This window comes from Rhinatrema bivittatum, chromosome 2 (genome assembly GCF_901001135.1).
Source record: "Rhinatrema bivittatum chromosome 2, aRhiBiv1.1, whole genome shotgun sequence".
Classification (NCBI taxonomy): Eukaryota; Metazoa; Chordata; class Amphibia; order Gymnophiona; family Rhinatrematidae; genus Rhinatrema; species Rhinatrema bivittatum.
In genome coordinates, this window is record NC_042616.1 from 103,724,315 (window position 1) to 103,745,686 (window position 21,372).

General features: G+C 43.2%; 1 protein-coding gene across 3 annotated transcripts in view; it reads right to left on the reverse strand.

Annotated features, from left to right (window-relative positions):
* Positions 1-21,372, reverse strand: part of NCAPG2 (non-SMC condensin II complex subunit G2) — a 327,980-nt gene that overhangs the window by 152,602 nt on the left and 154,006 nt on the right. For all 3 annotated transcript variants that reach the window (XM_029588506.1, XM_029588507.1, XM_029588508.1), the window contains one exon: positions 1,127-1,236. In XM_029588506.1, coding sequence (XP_029444366.1) covers positions 1,127-1,236 — 110 coding nt within the window. The remainder of the gene's footprint in view (positions 1-1,126; positions 1,237-21,372) is intronic.

Here is a 21,372-nt window from a genome sequence, read left to right on the forward strand (position 1 = left end):
CTCTGCTCCATCTGCTGGTAGGGGAGCATAACCCACTAATCCTATCTGTCTACATGCTAGTAAATGTAAATTAAAAATTCTGCTGTTAGCAATAGATGAGGTGGTCTGAAAAAAATAATGGAATAACTTTTTGAATTTGTGTGAACTTGTATCCGCTGGAAGGCATTATAGACTAAATAGTTCTGAAATGATTATATTGATTTCTAATCAATACAATGTCACATAATATGGGTGTAGCAAATATACAAGTTATCATCAAGTATGGAAAAACTTATGAGGCCACATGTAAATCTGTAATCTATCTATTCCAATACATAACATGTAAGAGAAGAAATCTCTCTCTCTCTCTGCATCTGCTATATCATCTTTTGATTTACTATTTGCTGTAACTGACATGGTTCTGGACAGTAAATACCATGCCAGTTATTTTGAGAAAAGAGATCCCTTATGAAAGAGCCACACAGACAAAAGTAGCCTAATGGTTACAGCAGCATGCTGAGAACAAGGGAAGCCAGGATTCAAATCCTACCTTGGGTAAGTCACTTCACCCTCCAAAGCCTCAGGTACAAACTTAGATGGCAAGTACATTAATGCCATGAAAAATACCTACTGTGCCCAAATATAACTCGCCCAGAGCTATCAATGAAAAGTTGCATGTTAAATCTAAGTTAATAAATAAAAATTTCTTTATAGTTACCTACTGATCATTTGTGCATTTTCCATAAACATTCAAAATTCAATCACTTTCTTACAAACGCCTACATTGGCTCACTTCATGAATAAAAAGAGGCCTAGGTCAGGAAGTGCTCTATTCTTTACAGATTATACTGGGGCATTGGATATCAAACGGGGAGGGAAGTTTGCAAAGGATGTGAATATGAAGCAGTAGGTGTGGGGAAGGTTGAAGTGTGAAACCTTAAAGTGTGAAGTGATGCTCAAAATTTCAAACGTATGCCAATTCAACCATTTTTTCTATGTGCTACTATGTGGCCAGTACATGCACATGTACTTTTCTATATACAGGACAAGACATCCAAGATGACTATTATATTGATGTTTAAATGATACAATTTTATTAGAGGGTACTGTCCTATATAGCCAGAGAATAATGTAATATGCTACATACACTTGTATTCTCTTTTTCATTCTCTTCATTTTCTGATTCTTGATCCTTCCCAGCAACTGACCTTTGGATGCAGGCATTTAAACAACGTCGGATAGTCAGCATCAACTTGGCTGTAAATATACACAAAGATTTATTTAAAGTATATTTAGCTAACCTCACAAATACATGCCCATGAGTGAAATGAAACCAGCAGCTGGCAATGCTAAAATGCTTTTTAAAGGGGAACTAGGAAGCAGAGGAAGATGAGGAAGATGGACAGAAAGCAAATTTGATTATCTGTAAACAGGGTTCTCCATATAAAGTAGGATGAATTAGCCATTACGTGTGAGTAACATCACCCGATAGCAAAGACATGGCTCCAGCTCTCGGAGTTCAGTAAAGACTTTACTGAAATTGCATGGCAGTACCTGCACATGCTGCCTTAGTCTGTTCCAGAGCTTAAGCTTTAGCAAGGTAGTCAACTCTCGAGAGAAGCAGGCAGATATTAAGTGTGGCTAGTTGATCCTGTTATTTATGGAGAACACTGTTTTCAGGTAAGCAAATTTGCTTTCTGCATCAATATGCATGTATGAATTAGTCATAACATATGGGGAGTCCCAAAATGAGAGTTGCAGTGTGAATCAACTACCAAAACAAGCAATTTGATCCAATCGGCAAAGAGTGGACTACTAGGTGAAAAGGCTGCAAAATACCTGCAATACCTGAATGCAATCCACTTTGAATTATCATGAAAGTCAGAATAGAAAATGTAAAAACAAAGCTGCTTGTCTAATGTTACTGTCCCTTCAAGACATGTTGCTGAGACAGTAGTGGGATGTGAAGGTGTGAACTGATGTCCAAGTAGCAACTTTGTAAATATCTTCAACAGAAGTTGCCCTTAGATCAGTGGTTCTCAACCTTTCTAATGCCGTGACCCCGCAATACAGTTCCTCATGTTGCGGTGACCCCTCGCCCCGCCCTCGCCCCGTGAGGGTGGGGTGAGGGCGGGGCTTTGGTCATATGGGGGCGGGGTTATGGATGGGGTTGGATTTTAGTGCACACTTATCATTTAATTATGACATTATAATGTGAATGTAACTCAACTCACCATAGGTTCTCACATGCATGGCACACTGACCCATGATCGTCACGGGGCTAGATGTAAAAGTACAGTTTGTATCCACAGGAACCCCCCTGACCCACAATAATGGATGTAAAGCAGAATTATGACATTCCCCATACAACTCACCCTACAAAAAAGATATTCTGGTTCTAGTGACATCTCAGTAACAGCAACTCAAACTCCTTCTATTTCCAGGCTCAATAGCCCTACTTATGAAAAGACAGCAGTTTACCACCAATGCATGTCCTCTGAGAAAACACAACAAATAAGACCGATACAAACGCTTACATGCTAGCAAAATATCTCATCTCGGTAACAGACACAGAACCGACCTAACATACTCCCAGGATCTGTAGTAATGCACATAAACTAATCCGCACACAGTTACACCTGTATTATGGAATACACTCAAACAGGAGCAACCCTATCTATGAAAAGGCAACACTACAAATATTAAATCAGGTCCTAAAAACCAATACACCTCTTATTAGGAAAACAGAACTAGCAAGCAGCTATAGATCCCCACACAGAAATAATTGTAAAACTATACTATACTAATAAGCAGAATAAATGTTTCAAAACAGCTATGAACATCCAACAATTAAAAACGCATAAAAACTATTAAACATTCTCCAAACACCAATAAAATATTTCAAAAAAGCAGACATCACACAATTAAAATGGCAGTCAAGAAAAATAAACTTAAAAAGCCACCTTTACTTACCCCCTCCAGCAGCTCTCCTACTCCCCTTCCCTGCAGGCCGTGGCACTCACCAGAAGCAGCAGTAGAAGCTAAGCTCTATACTTATGGTCCTCTTCCTTAGTGCCCATGTCTCTCACACACACACACCATACCAGTCATGCCCCCATGACCAGTTTCTGTCTCTCACACACCAATCATCTCCCAAACAGTCTTTGGCACACACACACCAGTCACCTTCCTGAACAGTTTCTCTCATGCCATACACACACACACACACAGGCTTCCCACTCCCGTGTTCTACTTACATATACGGGCTTCTCACTCTCATAATCACTTTCTCACACACACACACACACCAGTCACCTTCCTGAACAGTTTCTCTCATGCCATACACACACACACACACAGGCTTCCCACTCCCGTGTTCTACTTACATATATGGGCTTCTCACTCTCATAATCACTTTCTCTGTCTCGCTCTCTCTCTCTCTCTCTCTCTCACACACACACACTCACTCACTCACCAGTCTCTCACTCCCATGCTTGTTCTCTCCACATGCACAGGCTTCTCATTCCCATAATCACTTTCTCTCTGTTACACACACACCAGTCTCTCTCATTTCCATGCTCACTCTCCACGTGCACAGGCTTCTCATTCCCGGAATCACATTCTCTCACATTCACACACACACACCAGTCTTTTTCTCTCACACACACCATCACCTTACCAAGCAGTCTCTCTCTCTCATGCATGCACACTCACCCTGGTTTCTCACTCCCATGCTTTCTTTCACCCCCACAACACCAGGCTTCTTACGCCCATGCTTTCTCACATACCCAGACTTCTCCTTTCCATGCTTTTTCTCTCTCTCACACACACACATCAGTCACCTCCCTGACTGTCTCACACTCTCACACACACATCAGTCACCTCCCTGACTAATGTCTCACACTCTCACACACACATCAGTCATCTCCCTGAGCAATCACTTTCATTGTCTCTCACATACACACACACACATCAGCTCTCTGACCAGTCAATCACACACAGGCTGGCTGGCTGCTTCTCTCTCTTTCTCTCACTCACTTCCTCTTCCCCCCCGAGCACAAATGGGAGCTGCAGCAGCCTCGCTGGCCAAGAAAGAAGAATCCCATCGGCCGCGGGAGGCTCGTGCTGCTCTCTCCTTTCTCCATTACCGGCTGCTTCAACTGCTCGGGGGCCGATGCTGCAGCCGCCGCTGCTACTTTTTCGCGCGGCTCTCTCTCCTTCCCGCGCACCACGATTCACTTCCTGTTCCGGGTCACGGGAGGGGGCAGGCGCAGGAAGAAGAAAAGGCCCAGCCGCGGGTGCAGAGCTTCTTCTAGCGCCGCTGCCGTTCCCGCTGGGCTTGAACGTGCTGACAGCCCGGCGGCAACGGCAGCGGGAGAGACCGGGAGCGCGCGACCCCTGCGTTTTGGGCGTTCGACCCCCGCCGGGGTCGCGACCCATAGGTTGAGAACCGCTGCCTTAGATAAACAATGAAGTTGCCAAGGCTTTCATTTGATGAGCCTTGACAATCTGTATTCTGCAAGGCAGCTACTGCTTAACAGCATGCGATATAGTCCACTAGCCAATTTGAGCTCTTTTAGCAACTGCCTGTCCCAATCTATTAGGATCAAAAGATACAAATATCTGAGAAGTTTGATGAGGTTGACTCCTAAAGAAATAGAGCTCTCTTGAAGTCCAAGGAGTGAAGAGGCCTTGCTCCTCTGTGTACATATAATCTCAAAAAGAAGGTAACGTTGCTTACCTGTGACAGGTGTTATCCATGAACTGTAGAACAAATCAGCTACACAAATGGGTAATGTTATGCAATGGAGTCAACATTGCAAAAAAAGTCTTTCATAGCTCAGAAAGACCGAGAAGTCTTTCTGGACATATGCAGAAGTTCCTACACCGCTGCCTGTGTGTGAACCACCACAGTCATTTCACAAACTGAGCTTCAGCTTATGTGGCTGATTTTTTCTACTATCCACAGAAAACACCTTTTACAGGTAAGCAACTTTGCTTTCTCCATAGACAAGCAGGAACAATCAACCACATAACTGGGGATTCTCAAGCTAAGAGTTGTGTAAAAAGAATTTAATTTAGTAGAGGTGGAGCAACCTGGTAAAAAAAGGACAGAGAAAAGTTGAAACCCTTATTAAAATTAGTTCTTTAGAACTGCTTGGCCAAAGCTACTATCATTATGGGAATCCTGATCCAAACTGTAATGATTAGTAAAAGTATGTATAAATGTTCACTTATGGCAGGCTTATATATAGCTCTGAGAATATCCTGCATGTAAGCCTGCCATAAGTGGGCTATAGAAGTCACAGCGGCTTTTTCTTCATGAGCATTAACCTTTTGCAGAAGTTAGGCTCTTGCTTTAATGAAGCAAAACAAAATACATTGAGACAGCAAGAGTGAGAGCATCTATTTCTTGACTGGACTACCCCGTTTATTTACATCATATGAGAGAAATAACTCGTAAGACTTTCTAAAAACCTTTGTCCTGTCCAGGTAGAATATCATAACTTTTCTGCAGTCTAAAGTGTAAAGACATTGTTCAGCATATGTAGAATAAGGTTTAGGAAAGAAAATTGGCAGATTAATAATTTAGTTTAAATGGACTTGAGAGACTGCCTTTATGTAAGAATTTTGGGCAAGTCCTCAAAGCAATTTTAATTTGAAAAATTAATGTTGAGAGAGAAATACACTAGTAGAGTAAGTGAACTTTAACCTCTGTGTGCTGATGTGATGACTATGAAAAACAGAAGCTTCCAAGCGAGAAATTTAATATCCATAGTCACTAAGGACTCAAATAGCGGTTTCATTAGCTGGGAAAGAACCACATTAAGTCTCATTGAGATAAAGGGATCTTGATTATACAAACCTTTGAAAAACTTGCATACTATGGGATGATATATAGGAAGCCCCTCTGAATGCTGATGGTATGCAGCAATTGTAGTCAAATGAATTCTGATGGAGTTTGATTTCAAACCAGAGTTTGAAAGATGTAGGAGATACTAATGCGGAAGTTGAGCAAGTTAAAGGATCCTTATTGGCAAAGGTAGACCAATCAAAGAATCATTTCAATTTGAAATTATGAGCGAGTGGCAAGTTTTTTCTAATGAAAACGGCATGTCCATTACTATTTTGCTCTCAATATGCAGACTGTGAGAGCTACAGATCGAAATTTTGGGTGAAAGACAGCCTTCAAACTTTGGAGCTTCAGGAAGACTGATAAATAGACAGATGAAGCCTCCACCAATCTTAGAAGCCAAGGAAACTATCTGTCAAAGTCAGACAGGAGCTATGAGAATAATTTTACCAATATCCTTTTGTATCTTGAGTAGTCTTTGAGATGTGGGGAATTGGAGGAAAAATATACACTAGAGTTTTGTTCCAATGAATCAAGAATGTGTCTGGTGCAAAAGTGTTAGATGCTGGTCTCTTGGAACAATAAAGAGGCAATTTGTGGTTCCAGGGAGATGCAAAGAGGTCTATGAGCAGAATTTCCCAAAGCTGAACCAGGGGTTGTAGCGTCCATTCATGAAGCTGCAGGTATCAACAGAGTCTGCTAAAACATTGTCCTTTCCTGTAGGATAAATAGCAGAAAAAATAATATTCAACGAGACTGACCAATTCCATATCCTGACAGCTTCTTTGCAGTGTCTCACTGAACTTGGTCCCCCCTTGTTTATGTAAAACATTGCCACTTCATTGTACGTTTGAATCTGAATTGACCAATTCTTTATCAAGTTCTCAAACACTAGGAGAGCATTGTAGATTGTTCGTAATAATAGAAAACAGATGTGGAGATAGGGAATCTATTCAAGAGATCAGAGAACAAATGTTGTGTAGATGAGTTTCCCACTTATGAGGAGAAGCATCTATTGGGACATACAGAAACAGAAGGATGAAATGACTGGTCGCAACGAAGAATGGATAGTTGTATCACCATTGTAGGGAGAAAACCAGACTGCTGGAGATCGGAATTCTTCTGGACAATGTTGATTCCTAGAAATTTTGAGGTGCCATTGCACTTACCTGTTTAAATGCACTAGTGGTGTGGTATGAATGGCAGTTGCCATATGACTTAGCATTCACAAGAAGGATCTTGCTGTTAATGACAGACAACTTGAAACTATTTGCACTAGTTTTATTGATTTGTGCATTCTTTGAAGTAGGAGAAACGTTTTTGCTTCATCGGTATTTAATTGTACTATGAACTGTAGGTGATAAGTAGGGTTGGGCTGTGATTTCTCCCAATTCACCAAGAATCCTAGCTAGTGTAATGCCTTAAGAACTAAAATCATGTCCCTCTTCAATTGTGCTCAAGATGTGATAGATACTAGCCAATCATGTAAATAAGGAAAAATCAAGACATTGTTTCTTCTGAGATGAGCAGCAACAACTACTAAACATTTTGTGAAAACCCTGGGCACTTCCACTAGACCAAATGATAGAATTCGGTATTGATAATGATGATGTCCCAGAGCAAATAAAATATATTTCCTGGGAGATTTGTGAATAGGAATATGGAGACAAGCATCCTTGAGATCTAGGGTTATTAACCAAGAATAAGGCAGAAGGGAGGCTAGAGCAGGGAGCCCAGACGAGCTCGATGCCGAAGCACAGAGGGAAATGCTAGGCAGGGTTATAAAGGAAGTCTGGAATATAGAGTAGACAAGGAGGGCGGACTGGGCCAGCCAGGAGAGCATGCTCGTGGGGGACCTCTGGTGGTGAGGCAGCTGCGTAGCAGCCATAGTCAATACACTACCCCCCTCTTTAAGGCCTCCTCTTCCTCCTGGTTCCCAACTCTGCAGGGGACACTGCGTGATGGCAAATCCAAACTCCTCCTGAGATGGTGTGACAAATACAACCCCTTCCTGGGATGGCAGAACAGTCCTAAACCCTTTCAGGGGCAACGCGGCAGTCCCAGACTCCTCCTGGGGCGGCGCGGCAGGCTCAAATGGCAGGGTAACAAAGTCTGTTGTGGTGTGAAAGGAGGATAAAGATTGAACTGCTGAGGACTTGGTACCTAGAGACAGACTCTTGAGCTCCAGATTATGGTTCCGTGGTTTTGAGGTGTGGACTTGTAGCTTAGTGAAAGCACAAGCAGCTCTGCATCATCTTGGAACATAGGTCGTTAATCATGACCGACCTGCAGCTGTGGGAAGCAAAGCTCTGCTAGGGTTAATTAGTTCTCTTGATTTTAGAGAATCCTGTCTGAGGCCCTAGCATAGAAATCACAGGAGTCATCTTGACAAGGTGAGTTCTAAGGTTTTCTGGGAGATAGCTTGTTTTTTTGTGAGAGGTTTTCTAAAATGATGTGCTGGAATTCTCTATCCACAAACTGCCAAAAGTAATAACCTTATTAGTTGGGCCACAAGCAAAACGCACAAGAAAGAACTGGCTGTTCTTTCTTGTGAAACAGCTGGTCCGATAGCTGTGCAACGGGGGCAAAGTTTGCCTGGTGGTAATAGGTTTAGGATACATGAGCATTTCCACCATCCTGGTCTAGGAGTATAACAATTTAAACATTCCTGGTAGACAAACATTCTTTTTGTGACAGTAGCTGCATGCCCAGTGTTCCTGATCTGCGAGCTGACAGGCTAGACAGTTCTGGTAAGTTAGAAAATTCAGGGTTTGACAAGAAGTACAGGTAAAAAACCGTGGGGACTCACCGGATGGATACAAGGTCCTTTCTCTCTCTCTCTGGAGGTGGTTGGCTTCGGTATGCTGTTATGAATGGGCACTGGTTAGGTGTAGTGAACTCCACCTGCAGGAGTGACTTATGGTGGAGAAAAGCAGGAGTTGCTGTAGAGCCTTTGATATTGGCTGGTGCAGGCAGGAATGTGTGGATATCGTCTGGAACTTTGTGAAACAGTGCTATCCAGAGGATTCCTGTGGTGGTGGGAGCTGGCTGGAGAGTGTCTTATACAGGCTGGAGGAATCTAATACAAGGTGCGTGGAGGTAAGGGTGAGCTTGGTACACAGGAACAGCATGGAGGTATGTGTGAAAGTGAATGCAGGTAAAGGTGATCAGAATACCGGAACTGGGTGCTGGTAAGGATGGACACAGGATAGCGTGCAGGTAAGGGTGATACTATGAGTGACAGGACTAATGGAACCCGGGGAAACAAGACTGACAATGACTAGGACAGACTAACCAAACATTACTAACACTGAACATAAAACACACAAGCCCGAAGGCAGCAAGGCAGAAGCCCGAAGGCAACAGAGCAAGGCAGGAGCCCGAAGGCAACAGAGCATGGCAGAAGGGAGGCTAGAGCAGGGAGCCCAGACGAGCTCGATGCTGAAGCACCGAGGGAAATGCTAGGCAGGGTTATAAAGGAAGTCTGGAATATAGAGTAGACAAGGAGGGCGGACTGGGCCAGCCAGGAGAGCATGCTCGTGGGGGACCTCTGGTGGTGAGGCGGCTGCATAGCAGCCATAGTCGTAACACTCAATGATCTTCTGTGTTACAGGGAGGCTTCCTCTCCCAATTCACTAGAAATTAACATCTGTGTGATAGTACCAGATGTTGATGGCCCTCTGTCAGATGCTCTTAGAGTCTCCAGCAGAAGCTGAATCTCAGTCTGTAAGGACAACAGTGTTGTTGATGCTGGTGCACCAATGCCTACTGTCATTGAGTTCAATGCCTCTTGGATTCTTCTGTCCAAGTCCTCCTGAAAAACTGATGCTAATACTGCAGGGATAGCAGGAGAGGTCACATCTTTCTGGATCAGTTAAGGAAAGTCAGAGGCAGCATCTAGATCCTTATAGTCTGGTGTGATTCTTGAGAGTGATGCAAGATGAGCTATCCTCTCTACAGGAATGCTAAGGGGGGGCAGGACTTATGGCAGCAGCCAGAATTTACCCACTCTCAACATAGATAAAGACCAATGCCAATGATTCTTAGCTTTTGCTCAATTCATTTCATCTGAACTCCTTGATGTTGGAACCAAAGAACTAGAACTCTTCTTCAGGTGGGAGGAGCTAGATGATGGCCTATCTCCTTTGCTCCTATGAATGCTCAGTGCTTGCTTGATATCTATGTTCTACTGGCAATTGGTGCTCCCAGGTCCATCAATGCTGATAGGCCAGACATAACTCTCCCAAAAAGATTTTCAGCAGCTCCCAGTAAATTGGCATCCTCTAGGGTTCATCTTTCCACCTACAGAACACTATCATGTTCTGCCGTAAGGAAAAACACACATCTATCATGGGGCTCCATGACAGTCATGATGGGTTCGAACCAGCAGCACTTATTAAAGCATTTGGTCTTTTTTACCTTCTGGGACATCAGCTTAGAAAAAAAATAGTGAGGAAAAATCAAAGTGCATGATTTTGCCAAAATCCCCAACTGATACCACGACAGTACATGAGGACAGATGAAAAATTAATAAAGAACTTGAAAACTGGGAAAACCTACCTAGTGAAACTAAGAGGGGTCCTACATGGAAAATACTGAAAATTCTAACAAATTTAAATCAATCTCTTAGAGAGAACTGCAACCGTAGTGTTCTGTGGAAAAACAAGAAGTGAGAGGGGCTCCGTGAGAGAAGTCATGCCACATACGTACAATCTAGCATGTCAAAAGCTTATAGAAGCTTTTGTAGAATCTTCCCACATTGGTCTCCAAAAGATATCACCCACATGTGAGAACTTTGCATCTGTTTCTCTTCAGAAAAAAGCTGGAATCTTTCCAGGATAGAGTTAGATAACTTATCCAGCTAACGCCAATATTTAGAGTTATACAAATAACTTATCCGGCTAGGTCTGGTCGTGATGAAAACAGTTCTAAAGTTAGTCAAATAAATGTATCCTCCTAACTATAACTTTATCTGGCTATATTCAGCGAACAGCCTAATTGTCTGTGTTCTGCTGAATACCTGTGACACTTTATCCAGCTAATTTTAGCTTTAAAAAAAACCTGCTTGCCACATTGCAGAATACTGACCTCATTGTCTTCTACATAGATAGTCTGACCTCCACCTCCAGTAATTTTCTGGGGAGGAAACTACTGTACTTAGAAGTTTAGAGCAGAGGAAAGTTTATAATGGCAGGGTCAAAAGACTCAACATCTACATAGTATGCCAATGGAAAACCTTAGCTTCAAGTATATGATGTTTTATATCATCTTAAATTTTTCTATTTATAACTGATATTTGCATATTTTCCTTTTCTAGTCCAGTGTACAAAGAGTCTATGTAAGAAACATTTTCCAAAGCAACTGTTCACATGAATTTACAAAAGCAAATATTAAAAGTATAGCTGCTTACAAACTATTTTATTTACACAAATTTATATTCCGCACATTCCTACAACTGATTCAAAGTGGATTTCAAATTAACATTCATAAAATACAAGTTACAAACTATACATTAAACAAAGTAAAGATTTAAGGGGGGTGGTTGGGGGATTCTCATGTTATGTTTCAGTTGTTGTACCAGTTTTTATAGTTGACTGTGCAGAGCACACCAGTGTCAGCTATGCTGTTATTTTGGTTGAAAATGAAAATGTAATAAAGAGTTTGAAACAAAGTAAAAATTTAAGATCAAACAAAAGCTTCATTAAAATAATATGTTTTCACCTTTTTCCTGAACACCTTAATGTCTGCCTTCCCACACAAATTCAGAGGTTACCCATTCCATGGTACTGGCCCCATGTAACAAAAGACTCTAGCGCATGTAGTCTCCATCCTATAATTGCATAGTGAAGGCACAACCAATAAATGGGTACCTGCAGAATGCAATGTGCGAATTGGGTGATATAATTGTAATGAATTATATAATGCACAATGGCGCTTTCCATAGAATTTGGGAATGATAACCAACAATTTCAATTGAGAGCGCTGTTGTACAAAGCAGCCAATACAACATTTGTAAAGCAAGAGAAATATGCTTGAAACATCTCATTCCATAAATAAGCCTAGCAGCCACATTTTGAATTAATTGCAGCACTCTCAGGTAGGACTGTGAATGGCCCACCAACAGAGTATTGCAAAAATCAAATTGGCTAAATAGCATTGACTGCAATACTGATCTAAAAAGCTCAAATGATAAATTTTTGAATGAACAAAGTAACTTCAGCTTGTAAAAGGTGGTCTTCACTACATAATGCAAGTGAGGGTTAGGCAAAGTCTATAGTACAAAGCTACATTGATGATGCCTAGTATGATGGTCACTTTTCATGAACAATAACATTGTCGTATAATCAGCGTCACAGAAAGTTTGAGATTTTGGATTGAGGTTGGTATCACTGTAAGATATTGTTTCACCTACCTATCCACTTTAAAGTTTGTTGGCACTCTAGTTGTACTATAGTCCTCATACATACCGGTGTTGTGCCTGATGACACCTAGTTAGGTGTCTCTTGGTCCCCTTTTTGTGTTGGAGAGCAGCCAGTAGCTAGGGATTCATCATGTGTGATGACTACCGTCCTGTTTGTCCTCAAAGCAGAGTTACTTATTTATTTATTTAAGGTTTTTATATACCGGCAATCATGAGCACATATCTTGCTGGTTTACATGAAACGGGAGTGCATTAAATACATCAACTAGAACTGTGGTGATCGAAGGAGCAGTTACAAATAACAAGGGTAGCAGAACTTGGATAAGAAGGAAGAGATAGGAAAGAATAAACCTCTAACAGGTGTTCTCAGAGGACAGCAGGATGTTAGTCCTCACAAAACCTGCCCTCCACACTGCAGAGTTTGGTTTCTCTTATTTTTTATTGTAATTTTATGTTATGAGACTGAAGAGGGACCCTGCATGGACACGAGCTATAGGATACTCTGAGCAGTGTGCCTAGTCAAAGTACTAGAAACTTTGACATACATTTTCTTTATAAGGCTCCATCTGATGATGTTACCCATGTAACCTGCTGTCTTTGGAGAACACCTGTTATAGGTAAGCAACTCTGTTTTACAGGTTTATCACTAGCAGAATGACTTTTCTGGGGGTGTCTAAATGGCCTTTTGATACTGAAAGCGTTTGTTTCTCTTAAATCGGTATTCAAGTAATATCGGGAAATTTGTACTTCACATTTGGTGGCAACCATTTTTTCACCTTTTTACCCCCTGGGGAATATTACATATGACAGAGCGGAAATTGCTGGTTTTATTAAAAATTCATCCATTATTGATGGCAGACAAAGGTGTGGAAATTTCTATGCCACTGGTAGAGAGTTTCCTAGTAAATGTTATTTTTACCTTTGGTGGGTAATTTTGAATTTTCACCTGGGATGCAATATAGGATTTTTCATAAATGGCAAGAACCAGGACTCACTAGACATCTCTTTTGCTCAACTTCAGATTCTGTGTATTCTTTTGAACAGCTATGGGAAATTTTCCCTCCCTCTAATAAACATTTTTATGCACATCTGCAAACTAGACATTATGTGCTGGAACTACAACTGCAAGATCCTCTTAGGGCTGATTCGTAAGCAAATTTAATTCTAGTAATTGGTGCTAGATGTAATAAGTTAGCCTTTTGGTATAAATCAAAGTTTGAAAAATCTTAATACTGATATTTTACAAAAATTAGCATCTAAGTAGTCTCAAGATCTGGGCAAAAAACAGTGTCTGAAAAGTTGGTAGTGTTATTTAAGCAACTAGGGATGCTACATCTAGAGGTTAGATATCAAGAAATGAAGTTCAAAATTGCACACAGAAGTTACTATAACTAGGATGTTTAAAACTGGCCTGAAGGATTCCACAGATTGTATAAAATGTCATATTACAAATGGGACCTTTATTCAGTTTTTTTGCTTTGTTTTAGATTATATAACTATTGGGATGCTGAGTTGGAGACTAATTTCTATAAAGCAGAGTTGCTTACCTATAACAGGTGTTCTCCTAGACAGCAGGATGCTAGTCCTCCCACATGGGTGACATCATAAGATACAGCCCGGCACAGAAAACTTGTCAAAGTTTCCAGAACTTTGACTAGGCACACTGAGCATGCCCAGCATGCCACTATCTATGCATCCACACGGAGCCCCCCTTCGGTCTCATAACACAGAATTACGAAAAAATAAAATAAGCATAGTAGAAACCCAACTCCGCGGGGTGGCTGATGGGTTTCCTGAGGACTAACATCCTGCTGTCCTAGGAGAACACCTGTTACAGGTAAGCAACTCTTTCTCCTAGGACAAGCAGGATGGTAGTCCTCACACATGGGTGAACAACAAGCTGTAGGCTGCTCCCAAATTGATATAAACCCACAGCCACTGAACCTAGTGCTAATGGGCGCAACAACTGCAGTGGTGTGGAAAACCTAGGTAGAAGCCTGCCCCAAAAGAAGTGGGATTTAAGTAAGAAGAACTGGGTTGACTCTTATTGAAAGAGGTTCCACAGGACAGCTTGACCAAAGTTGCTGTCACTACAGCTATCTCTAACCAAATAGTAATGGGCCATGAACGAGTGGAGGGAACTCCATGTCGCAGCCTTGCAAATGTTGGTTAAAGGAACCACATGCAGATGGCCTACCGAAGCCACCATGGCACGGATGAAATGAGCCTTGATGTGGTCTTGTGAAGGCCCGCCTGTACACAGCAGAAGAAAATACAATCCGCCAGCCAGTTGGATAAATTGTGCTTGGTCACTGCAACTCCCAATCTATTCTTATTGAAGGAGACAAAGAGTTGCATGGACTGTTTGTGGCCTGCTGTTCTCTCTCTAGATAGAAAGCCAAGGCTCTTTTGCTGTTCAGGCTATGTAGAGCCCGCTCACTGTGAAGAGAATGCAGCCTGGGAAAAAAAGGTAGGCAGGACAATTGTCTGGTTGAGATGAAAATCAGTCACTACCCTGGGCAGGAACTTAAGGTGGGTGCGAAGCACCACCCTGTCATGGAAAAACTGTATAAGATGGATATGTTACCAACACCTGAAGCTTACTAACTCTGCATGCCAAAGTAATTGCAATCAGGAAAATAACCTTCCATGTCAGGTACTTCAACTCACAGGAATACAGTGGCTTGAAGGATCTCTCATGAAACAAACCAGAACCACGTTAAGATCCCAGGACACCACAGGAGGCTGCGGGGGGGGGGGGGGGGGGGGGGGTATCAGCTGAAGCAAACCCGAATGAACCGGCTCACCACAGGATGCATGGAAATCAGCAAATTAGCCACCTCGTGGTGGTAGGCCCCAATAGCACTGAGGTGCACCCTGACCAAGTTGGTTTTCAAGACCAGCATCAGAAAGGGATAGCAAGTAGTCCAACAACTTGGGAGTAGGACAAGTGAATGGATCCAAGCCATGTCTCTCACACCAAATGGAGAACCTCCTCCACTTTAAAGTGTATGACTTCCTGGTGGATGGCTTTCGAGAAGCTACCAGGACCCAAGCCATGTCCTCTGAGAGGTCAAGGGACCTTAGGACTAACCTGTCAACATCCAGGCCATTGGAGACAGGGCCCAGAGGTTGGGATGGTGCAAGCCTGCCTTGATCCTGTGTGATCAGTTCGGGAGACGTCCCCAGACTTAGTTCCCTGATGGTTCCCAATCCCTGAAGGATTGGGAACCAAGCCTGTCTTGGCCACCAGGGGGCCACGAGAATCATGGTTCCCCCCCATCCTGCAGGAGCTTCAGGAGAGTTTTCAACACCAGCGGAAGCAGAGGATATGCATACAGAAGGCCCTTGCCCCAATGGCAAGCATAGGCATTTGAGGGCTGGTCTCTTGGTTCCCCAGTAAAAGGAGCAGAAGTTGCCCACTTTGATGTTGCAGGGGAGGCGAAGCGATCTATGTCCAGTTTCCCCCAGAGGCGGAAAAGGTGAGCTGCCACCAGCTAGTCCAGGGACCACTCGTGGGGGTGGAGCGCTTGGCTCAGGCAATCCACCACCACATTCTCCAACCCTGCTAAGTACACTGCCCAAAGCAGAATTCCCTGGGACTGGGACCAGGACCAAATTTGGACATCTTTCTGGCAGAGGAGGAGTGATCCGGTGATGTACAATATCGCTACCTGGTTGTCAATCTGGACTAGGATTGGACAGGCGATCCCGGAGCGCCCACAGCGCATATGTGAACGCCCGAAGTTCCACAAAGTTGATCTGGTACAAAGCCTCCTGCCCGAGCAGCAACCTTGTGTGCGGAGGCCTTCCACATGTGCCCCCCAGCCCAGGGTGGAAGCATCTGCAGTGAGCATAACCTGGCACAGAGGAGGCTAAAAGGGAATCTCCTACTCCAGGTTGAGGAGAATTTCCCACCAGGACAGGGAAACCTGGAGGGAAGGTCCTGGAAGGCCTGGCACCACTGTAACCATGGAGTCCACTGGGCTCTCCACATGTGCAAGCAGGCCAAGGGGGTAGCACAGAGGCAGCCATGTGCCCCAACAACCAAAGCATAAGGCAGGCCGGCACCAGTTGGCTGCAGCGGACCCACCTCCACAGAGATACTAGAGCAAGCGCTCATTCATGAGGAAGGGAAGCCCGGCCTTGGGTCGTATCCAGGCGGGGCCCGATGAAGTCCAACTGGGTCGACGTAACAAGGTGGGACTTTGGATAGTTGATAATAAACCAGAGGGATTCCGGCAGCCATATGGTCAAGTTGAGGGAATGAAGAGCCCCTTCACGTGTGGCCGCCTTGACCAGCCAGTAGTCCAAGTAGGGGGAAAATGTGTACCCCTAGACGACGAAGGTGTGTCCCAACAACTGTCAGCACTTGATGAAGACACACAGGACTGAAGCCAGGCCGAATGGCAATACCTTGTACTGGAAGTAACTGTTGCCCACCAGAAACCATAGGTACCTCCTGCGACTGTGGAAGATTCCTATGTGGGCATAGGTGTCCTTTAGGTCAAGGGAGAAAGCCAGTCCCTTCTTTGTGGGAGGGGAATCAGGGTGCCCAGTGAGACCATCTGGAACTTCTCTCTTCATAGATATTTGTTCGGCCCTCAGGTTTAAGATGGTGCATAACCTCCTGTTTTCTATGGAATCAGGAAATATTTGTAGTAGAAACCCCGTCCTTGTTAATCTTAATGAACGGGTTCTACCGGTCCCGCCATTAACAGGGTGGAGAGCTCTGTCCAAAGAACCTCCTGATGTGGGGTCTGGCCACTCCAACCAGCAGATGGAGACAGCGACAACTGATTTGCTGATGTCACCAACATATAGTCTTGCTGCTATATCAACCTGCCAGTATCTCTAGAAAAACAAACTGTGAACAACGGATTATACCTTACACAAGACTCTTTAACAGTCAATGACTCGATACCTTCACTTAACCTGGGAAGCACTGAGACCAGGTAAAATAATTACCACTGAATACATAGGGTAGTTCTCACCACTCCTTCAACCGATCCATAACAAGGGTCCTTGAAAGGAAGGATGAATTGAAATCAAACCATAAGTAGGCAGCCCAGGATGGGTTGTGGATTGGCCTGCCTTCCATAGAGGAAAGGAAATCAGGTAAGAAGTAATTTCTCCTTCCTCTGCACTCAGGCAGGCCAATCCACACCAGAGAGATGTATTTATTTATTTATTTGAAGCTTTTATATACCGAGGTTTAGCGCATGCCTTCACCCCAGTTTACATTGAAACGAAACAATGATACATAGAACAAGTAGTGAAACAAAAGTATATGCATATAACAGGTCATGGAGCAGGTTGTAACAGGAAATAACTAAAATAGTTTAAGCCAAAAAACGAAAATGAATATAGAAACGAAAAACGAGGAAGGTATATACAAACTCATGCTCCAAATACAAGAAAGTATGAGTGGGAAATGAAGGAAAGAAGGGGGGAATGGGTGGGAGGTAGGGGTCGGGGGGATAGAGGGGGAGGCAGTGGGAGGAGGAAGGGGTAAATATCTGCGGAAAAGAGAAGAGGGGAGAAGGAGGTGTAGGCTTAAGGCATCACAATTGTGATTTGCTTAAATCATCATTGAAAGTCTGGCTGAAGATCCAGGTTTTCAGTTCTTTTTTGAATGATTTATTATCGATGATATTGGTGAGGTAGCCTGGTAGGGCATTCCAGAGTTTTGGCCCAGCTATGGAGAGAGCTCTATTTCTGGTGATCGTAAGCTTTGCCATGGGATATGTGGGTATTTCGAGAAGTCGTTTGTCAGAAGTTCTGGTGTTCCGTTGAGGTTTGTGGGGGTGGAACATTTTACTGACTGCGGAGTTATCTGTATTGTGTACTGCGTCGTGGATGATCGTCAGGGTTTTGTATTCTATTCTCTGAATGATTGGTAGCCAGTGTAGACTTTTTAATACTGGGGTGATGTGATCCGATTTTTTATTTCCGGTCAGTACTCTAGCAGCGGCATTTTGCAGTAACTGTAGTGGTTTTATGGTGGATTTGGGAAGACCTAGTAACATTGAGTTGCAATAGTCTAGGCCGCTGAAGATCAGGGATTGTAGTACTGTTCGGAATTCCTGATGGTGGAGGAGCGGTTTTAGGTGTTTTAGTACATGAAGTTTATAGAAACCTTCCTTGGTTTTGGTTGCTATGTTTGTTTTTAGGTTAAGATCTTTGTCGATCCATACGCCGAGGTCCTTTGTTAAGCTTTTTAGAGGTATGGAGATGTTGTTGATTAGAAGAGAGTTGAGGGAGGTGGTTTGGTCTGAGACGTTTCTTCCAATGAGGATACATTCAGTTTTATTCATGTTTAGGCATAATTTTAACTTGTTGAGCATGTTACTAATTGTGGTTAGGTGTTTGGCAGCAGTGCGGAGAGCGTCTTCTATTGAGTTGGTGATAGGGATGATGAACTGAATGTCATCGGCGTACAGAAAGAAAGTTATTCCAAGACTGGAGATGAGGTGGCAGAGAGGGATTAGGTAGATGTTAAAGAGGGTGGCCGAAAGGGCAGATGTACCAGCTACTCCCGAAATAGGTGGGAGGTTGCCCGCGCTCCCATTAACACTGCCCTCGTGAAGGCTGCAGCCTCTTGCATTTTAACATCCAAGCAGTAACGCTTGGAGAAAATTTGTAAGAAGGAGCAGCATGTTGCTGTCCGATAATTCTCGGCATGAGATCACAGTTGACTCTTTACCACCTAGACCACATGACTTGCCTAGGCAATGGTACCTCTGCACCTACCTATAATTCCATGGGCCATTGCAAACCACGACACACTTCTCCATCTCTCTCCATCATGAAGACCAAGCAGTCGAGCAGTCTTGTCTGTAGTAGGCGACCCTCAGGTACTCCAACAATGTTTCATATCTATAGCACATAACTGCCTATTCCTAATCCATTCTGCCCCTGACCAGCACCAGCAGAGAAATAATTCAAATGCCACTTCTGGAAAACAGTCCTAGTCTGCACTGCCCGCCAAATATATAGCAACCAGAAAAATCCCCATCAAGGTAAAACCATTCAGCCGCCGAAAGATGGAGCCTGCCCAAAAATCTCAACACCAGGCCAAAAGCCTAAGGTGGCATCAGCAGCACCAAGATGGATGTAGATGTTGAACTCTCTTCAGAGGAAGAGAAACATCTGTAGGAGAGAACAAGGTCTGCCATCAATACAACCTCCATAACATGCCAATACTGCAAACAGCAGTTGCCTGGAATTTTAGGGCCAAACATAAGAAATTGCCATGCTGGGTCAGACCAAGGGTCCATCAAACCCAGCATCCTATTTCCAACAGAGACAAACCAGGCCACAAGAACCTGGCAATTACCCAAACTAAGAAGATCCCATGCTACTGATGCAATTATAGCAGTGGTTATTCCCTAACTAAACTTGATTAATAGCCGTTAATGGACTTCTCCTCCAAGAACTTATCCAAATCTATTTTGAACCCAGCTAACACTAACTGCACTAACCACATCCTCTGGCAACAAATTCCAGAGCATTATTGTGCGTTGAGTGAAAAAAATTTCTCCGATTAGTCTTAAATGTGTTACTTGCTAACTTCATGGAATGCCCCCTTGTCCTTCTATTATTCGAAAGTGTAAATAACTAATTCACATCTACTCGTTCAAGACCTTTCATGATCTTAAAGACCTCTATCATATCCCCCCTCAGCTGTCTCTTCTCCAAGCTGAAAAGCCTTAACCTCTTCAGCCTTTCCTCATAGGGGAACCGTTCCATCCCCTTTATCATTTTGGTTACCCTTCTCTGTACCGTCTCCATCGCAAATATACCTTTTTTGAGATGCGGTAACCAGAATTGTACACAGTATTCAAGGTGTGGTCTCACCATGGAGCGATATAGAGGCATTATGACATTTTCTGTTTTATTAACCATTCCCTTCCTAATAGTTCCTAACATTCTGATTGTTTTTTTGACTGCTGCAGCACACTGAGCTGACAATTTTAAAATATTATCCACTATGATGCCTAGATCTTTTTCCTGGGTGGTAGCTCCTAATATGGAACCTAACATCGTGTAACTACAGCAAGGGTTATTTTTCCCTATATGCAACACCTTGCACTTGTCCACATTAAATTTAATCTGCCATTTGGATGCCCAATCTTCCAGTCTTGCAAGGTCCTCCTGTAATGTATCACAATCCGCTTGTGATTTAACTACTCTGAATAATTTTGTATCGTCCGCAAATTTGATAACCTCACTCATATTCCTTTCCAGATCATTTATATATATATATTGAAAAGCACCGGTCCAAGTACAAATCCTTGAGGCACTCCACTGTTTACTCTTTTCCACTGAGAAAATTGTTCATTTAATCCTACTCTGTTTCCTGTCTTTTAACCAGTTTGTAATCCACGAAAGGACATAGCCTCCTATCCCATGGCTTTTTAGTTTTCTTAGAAGCCTCTCATGAGGGACTTTGTCAAATGCCTTTTGAAAATCCAAATACACTACATCTATCGGTTCACCTTTATCCACATATTTATTAACCCCTTCAAAACAATGAAGCAGATTTGTTAGGCAAAACTTTCCTTGGGTAAATCCATGTTGACTGTGTTCCATTAAACCATGTCTTTCTATATATGCTCTACTATTTTGATCTTGAGAACAGTTTCCACTATTTTTCCCGGCACTGAAGTCAGGCTCACTGGTCTATAGTTACCCGAATCGCCCCTGGAGCCTTTTTTAAATATTGGTGTTACATTGGCCACCCTCCAGTCTTCAGGTACAATGGATGATTTTAATGATAGGTTACAAATTAATTCTAATAGATCAGAAATTTCATTTTTTAGTTCCTTCAGTACCCTAGGATGCATTCCATCCAGTCCAGGTGATTTGCTACTCTTTAGTTTGTCAATCAGGATCTGTGGAGGCTCAGTTCCTGGCACCAATATCAGTGGGGAACACCTCGGAGTCCCGGGTCCTGAGGGAACACCTCGGAGTCCCGGGTCCAGAGGAGGATGGGGGTCCTCTCCCCAGGCCCTCTTCGCAGGTGGCTCGGTGGAATTCGTTGCAGCTGCGGTGTCAGCACCGAGTGGAAAAGCACGTTTGTGCCGGTGGCGGTGTTTCCCACGGTGCTCGGTCC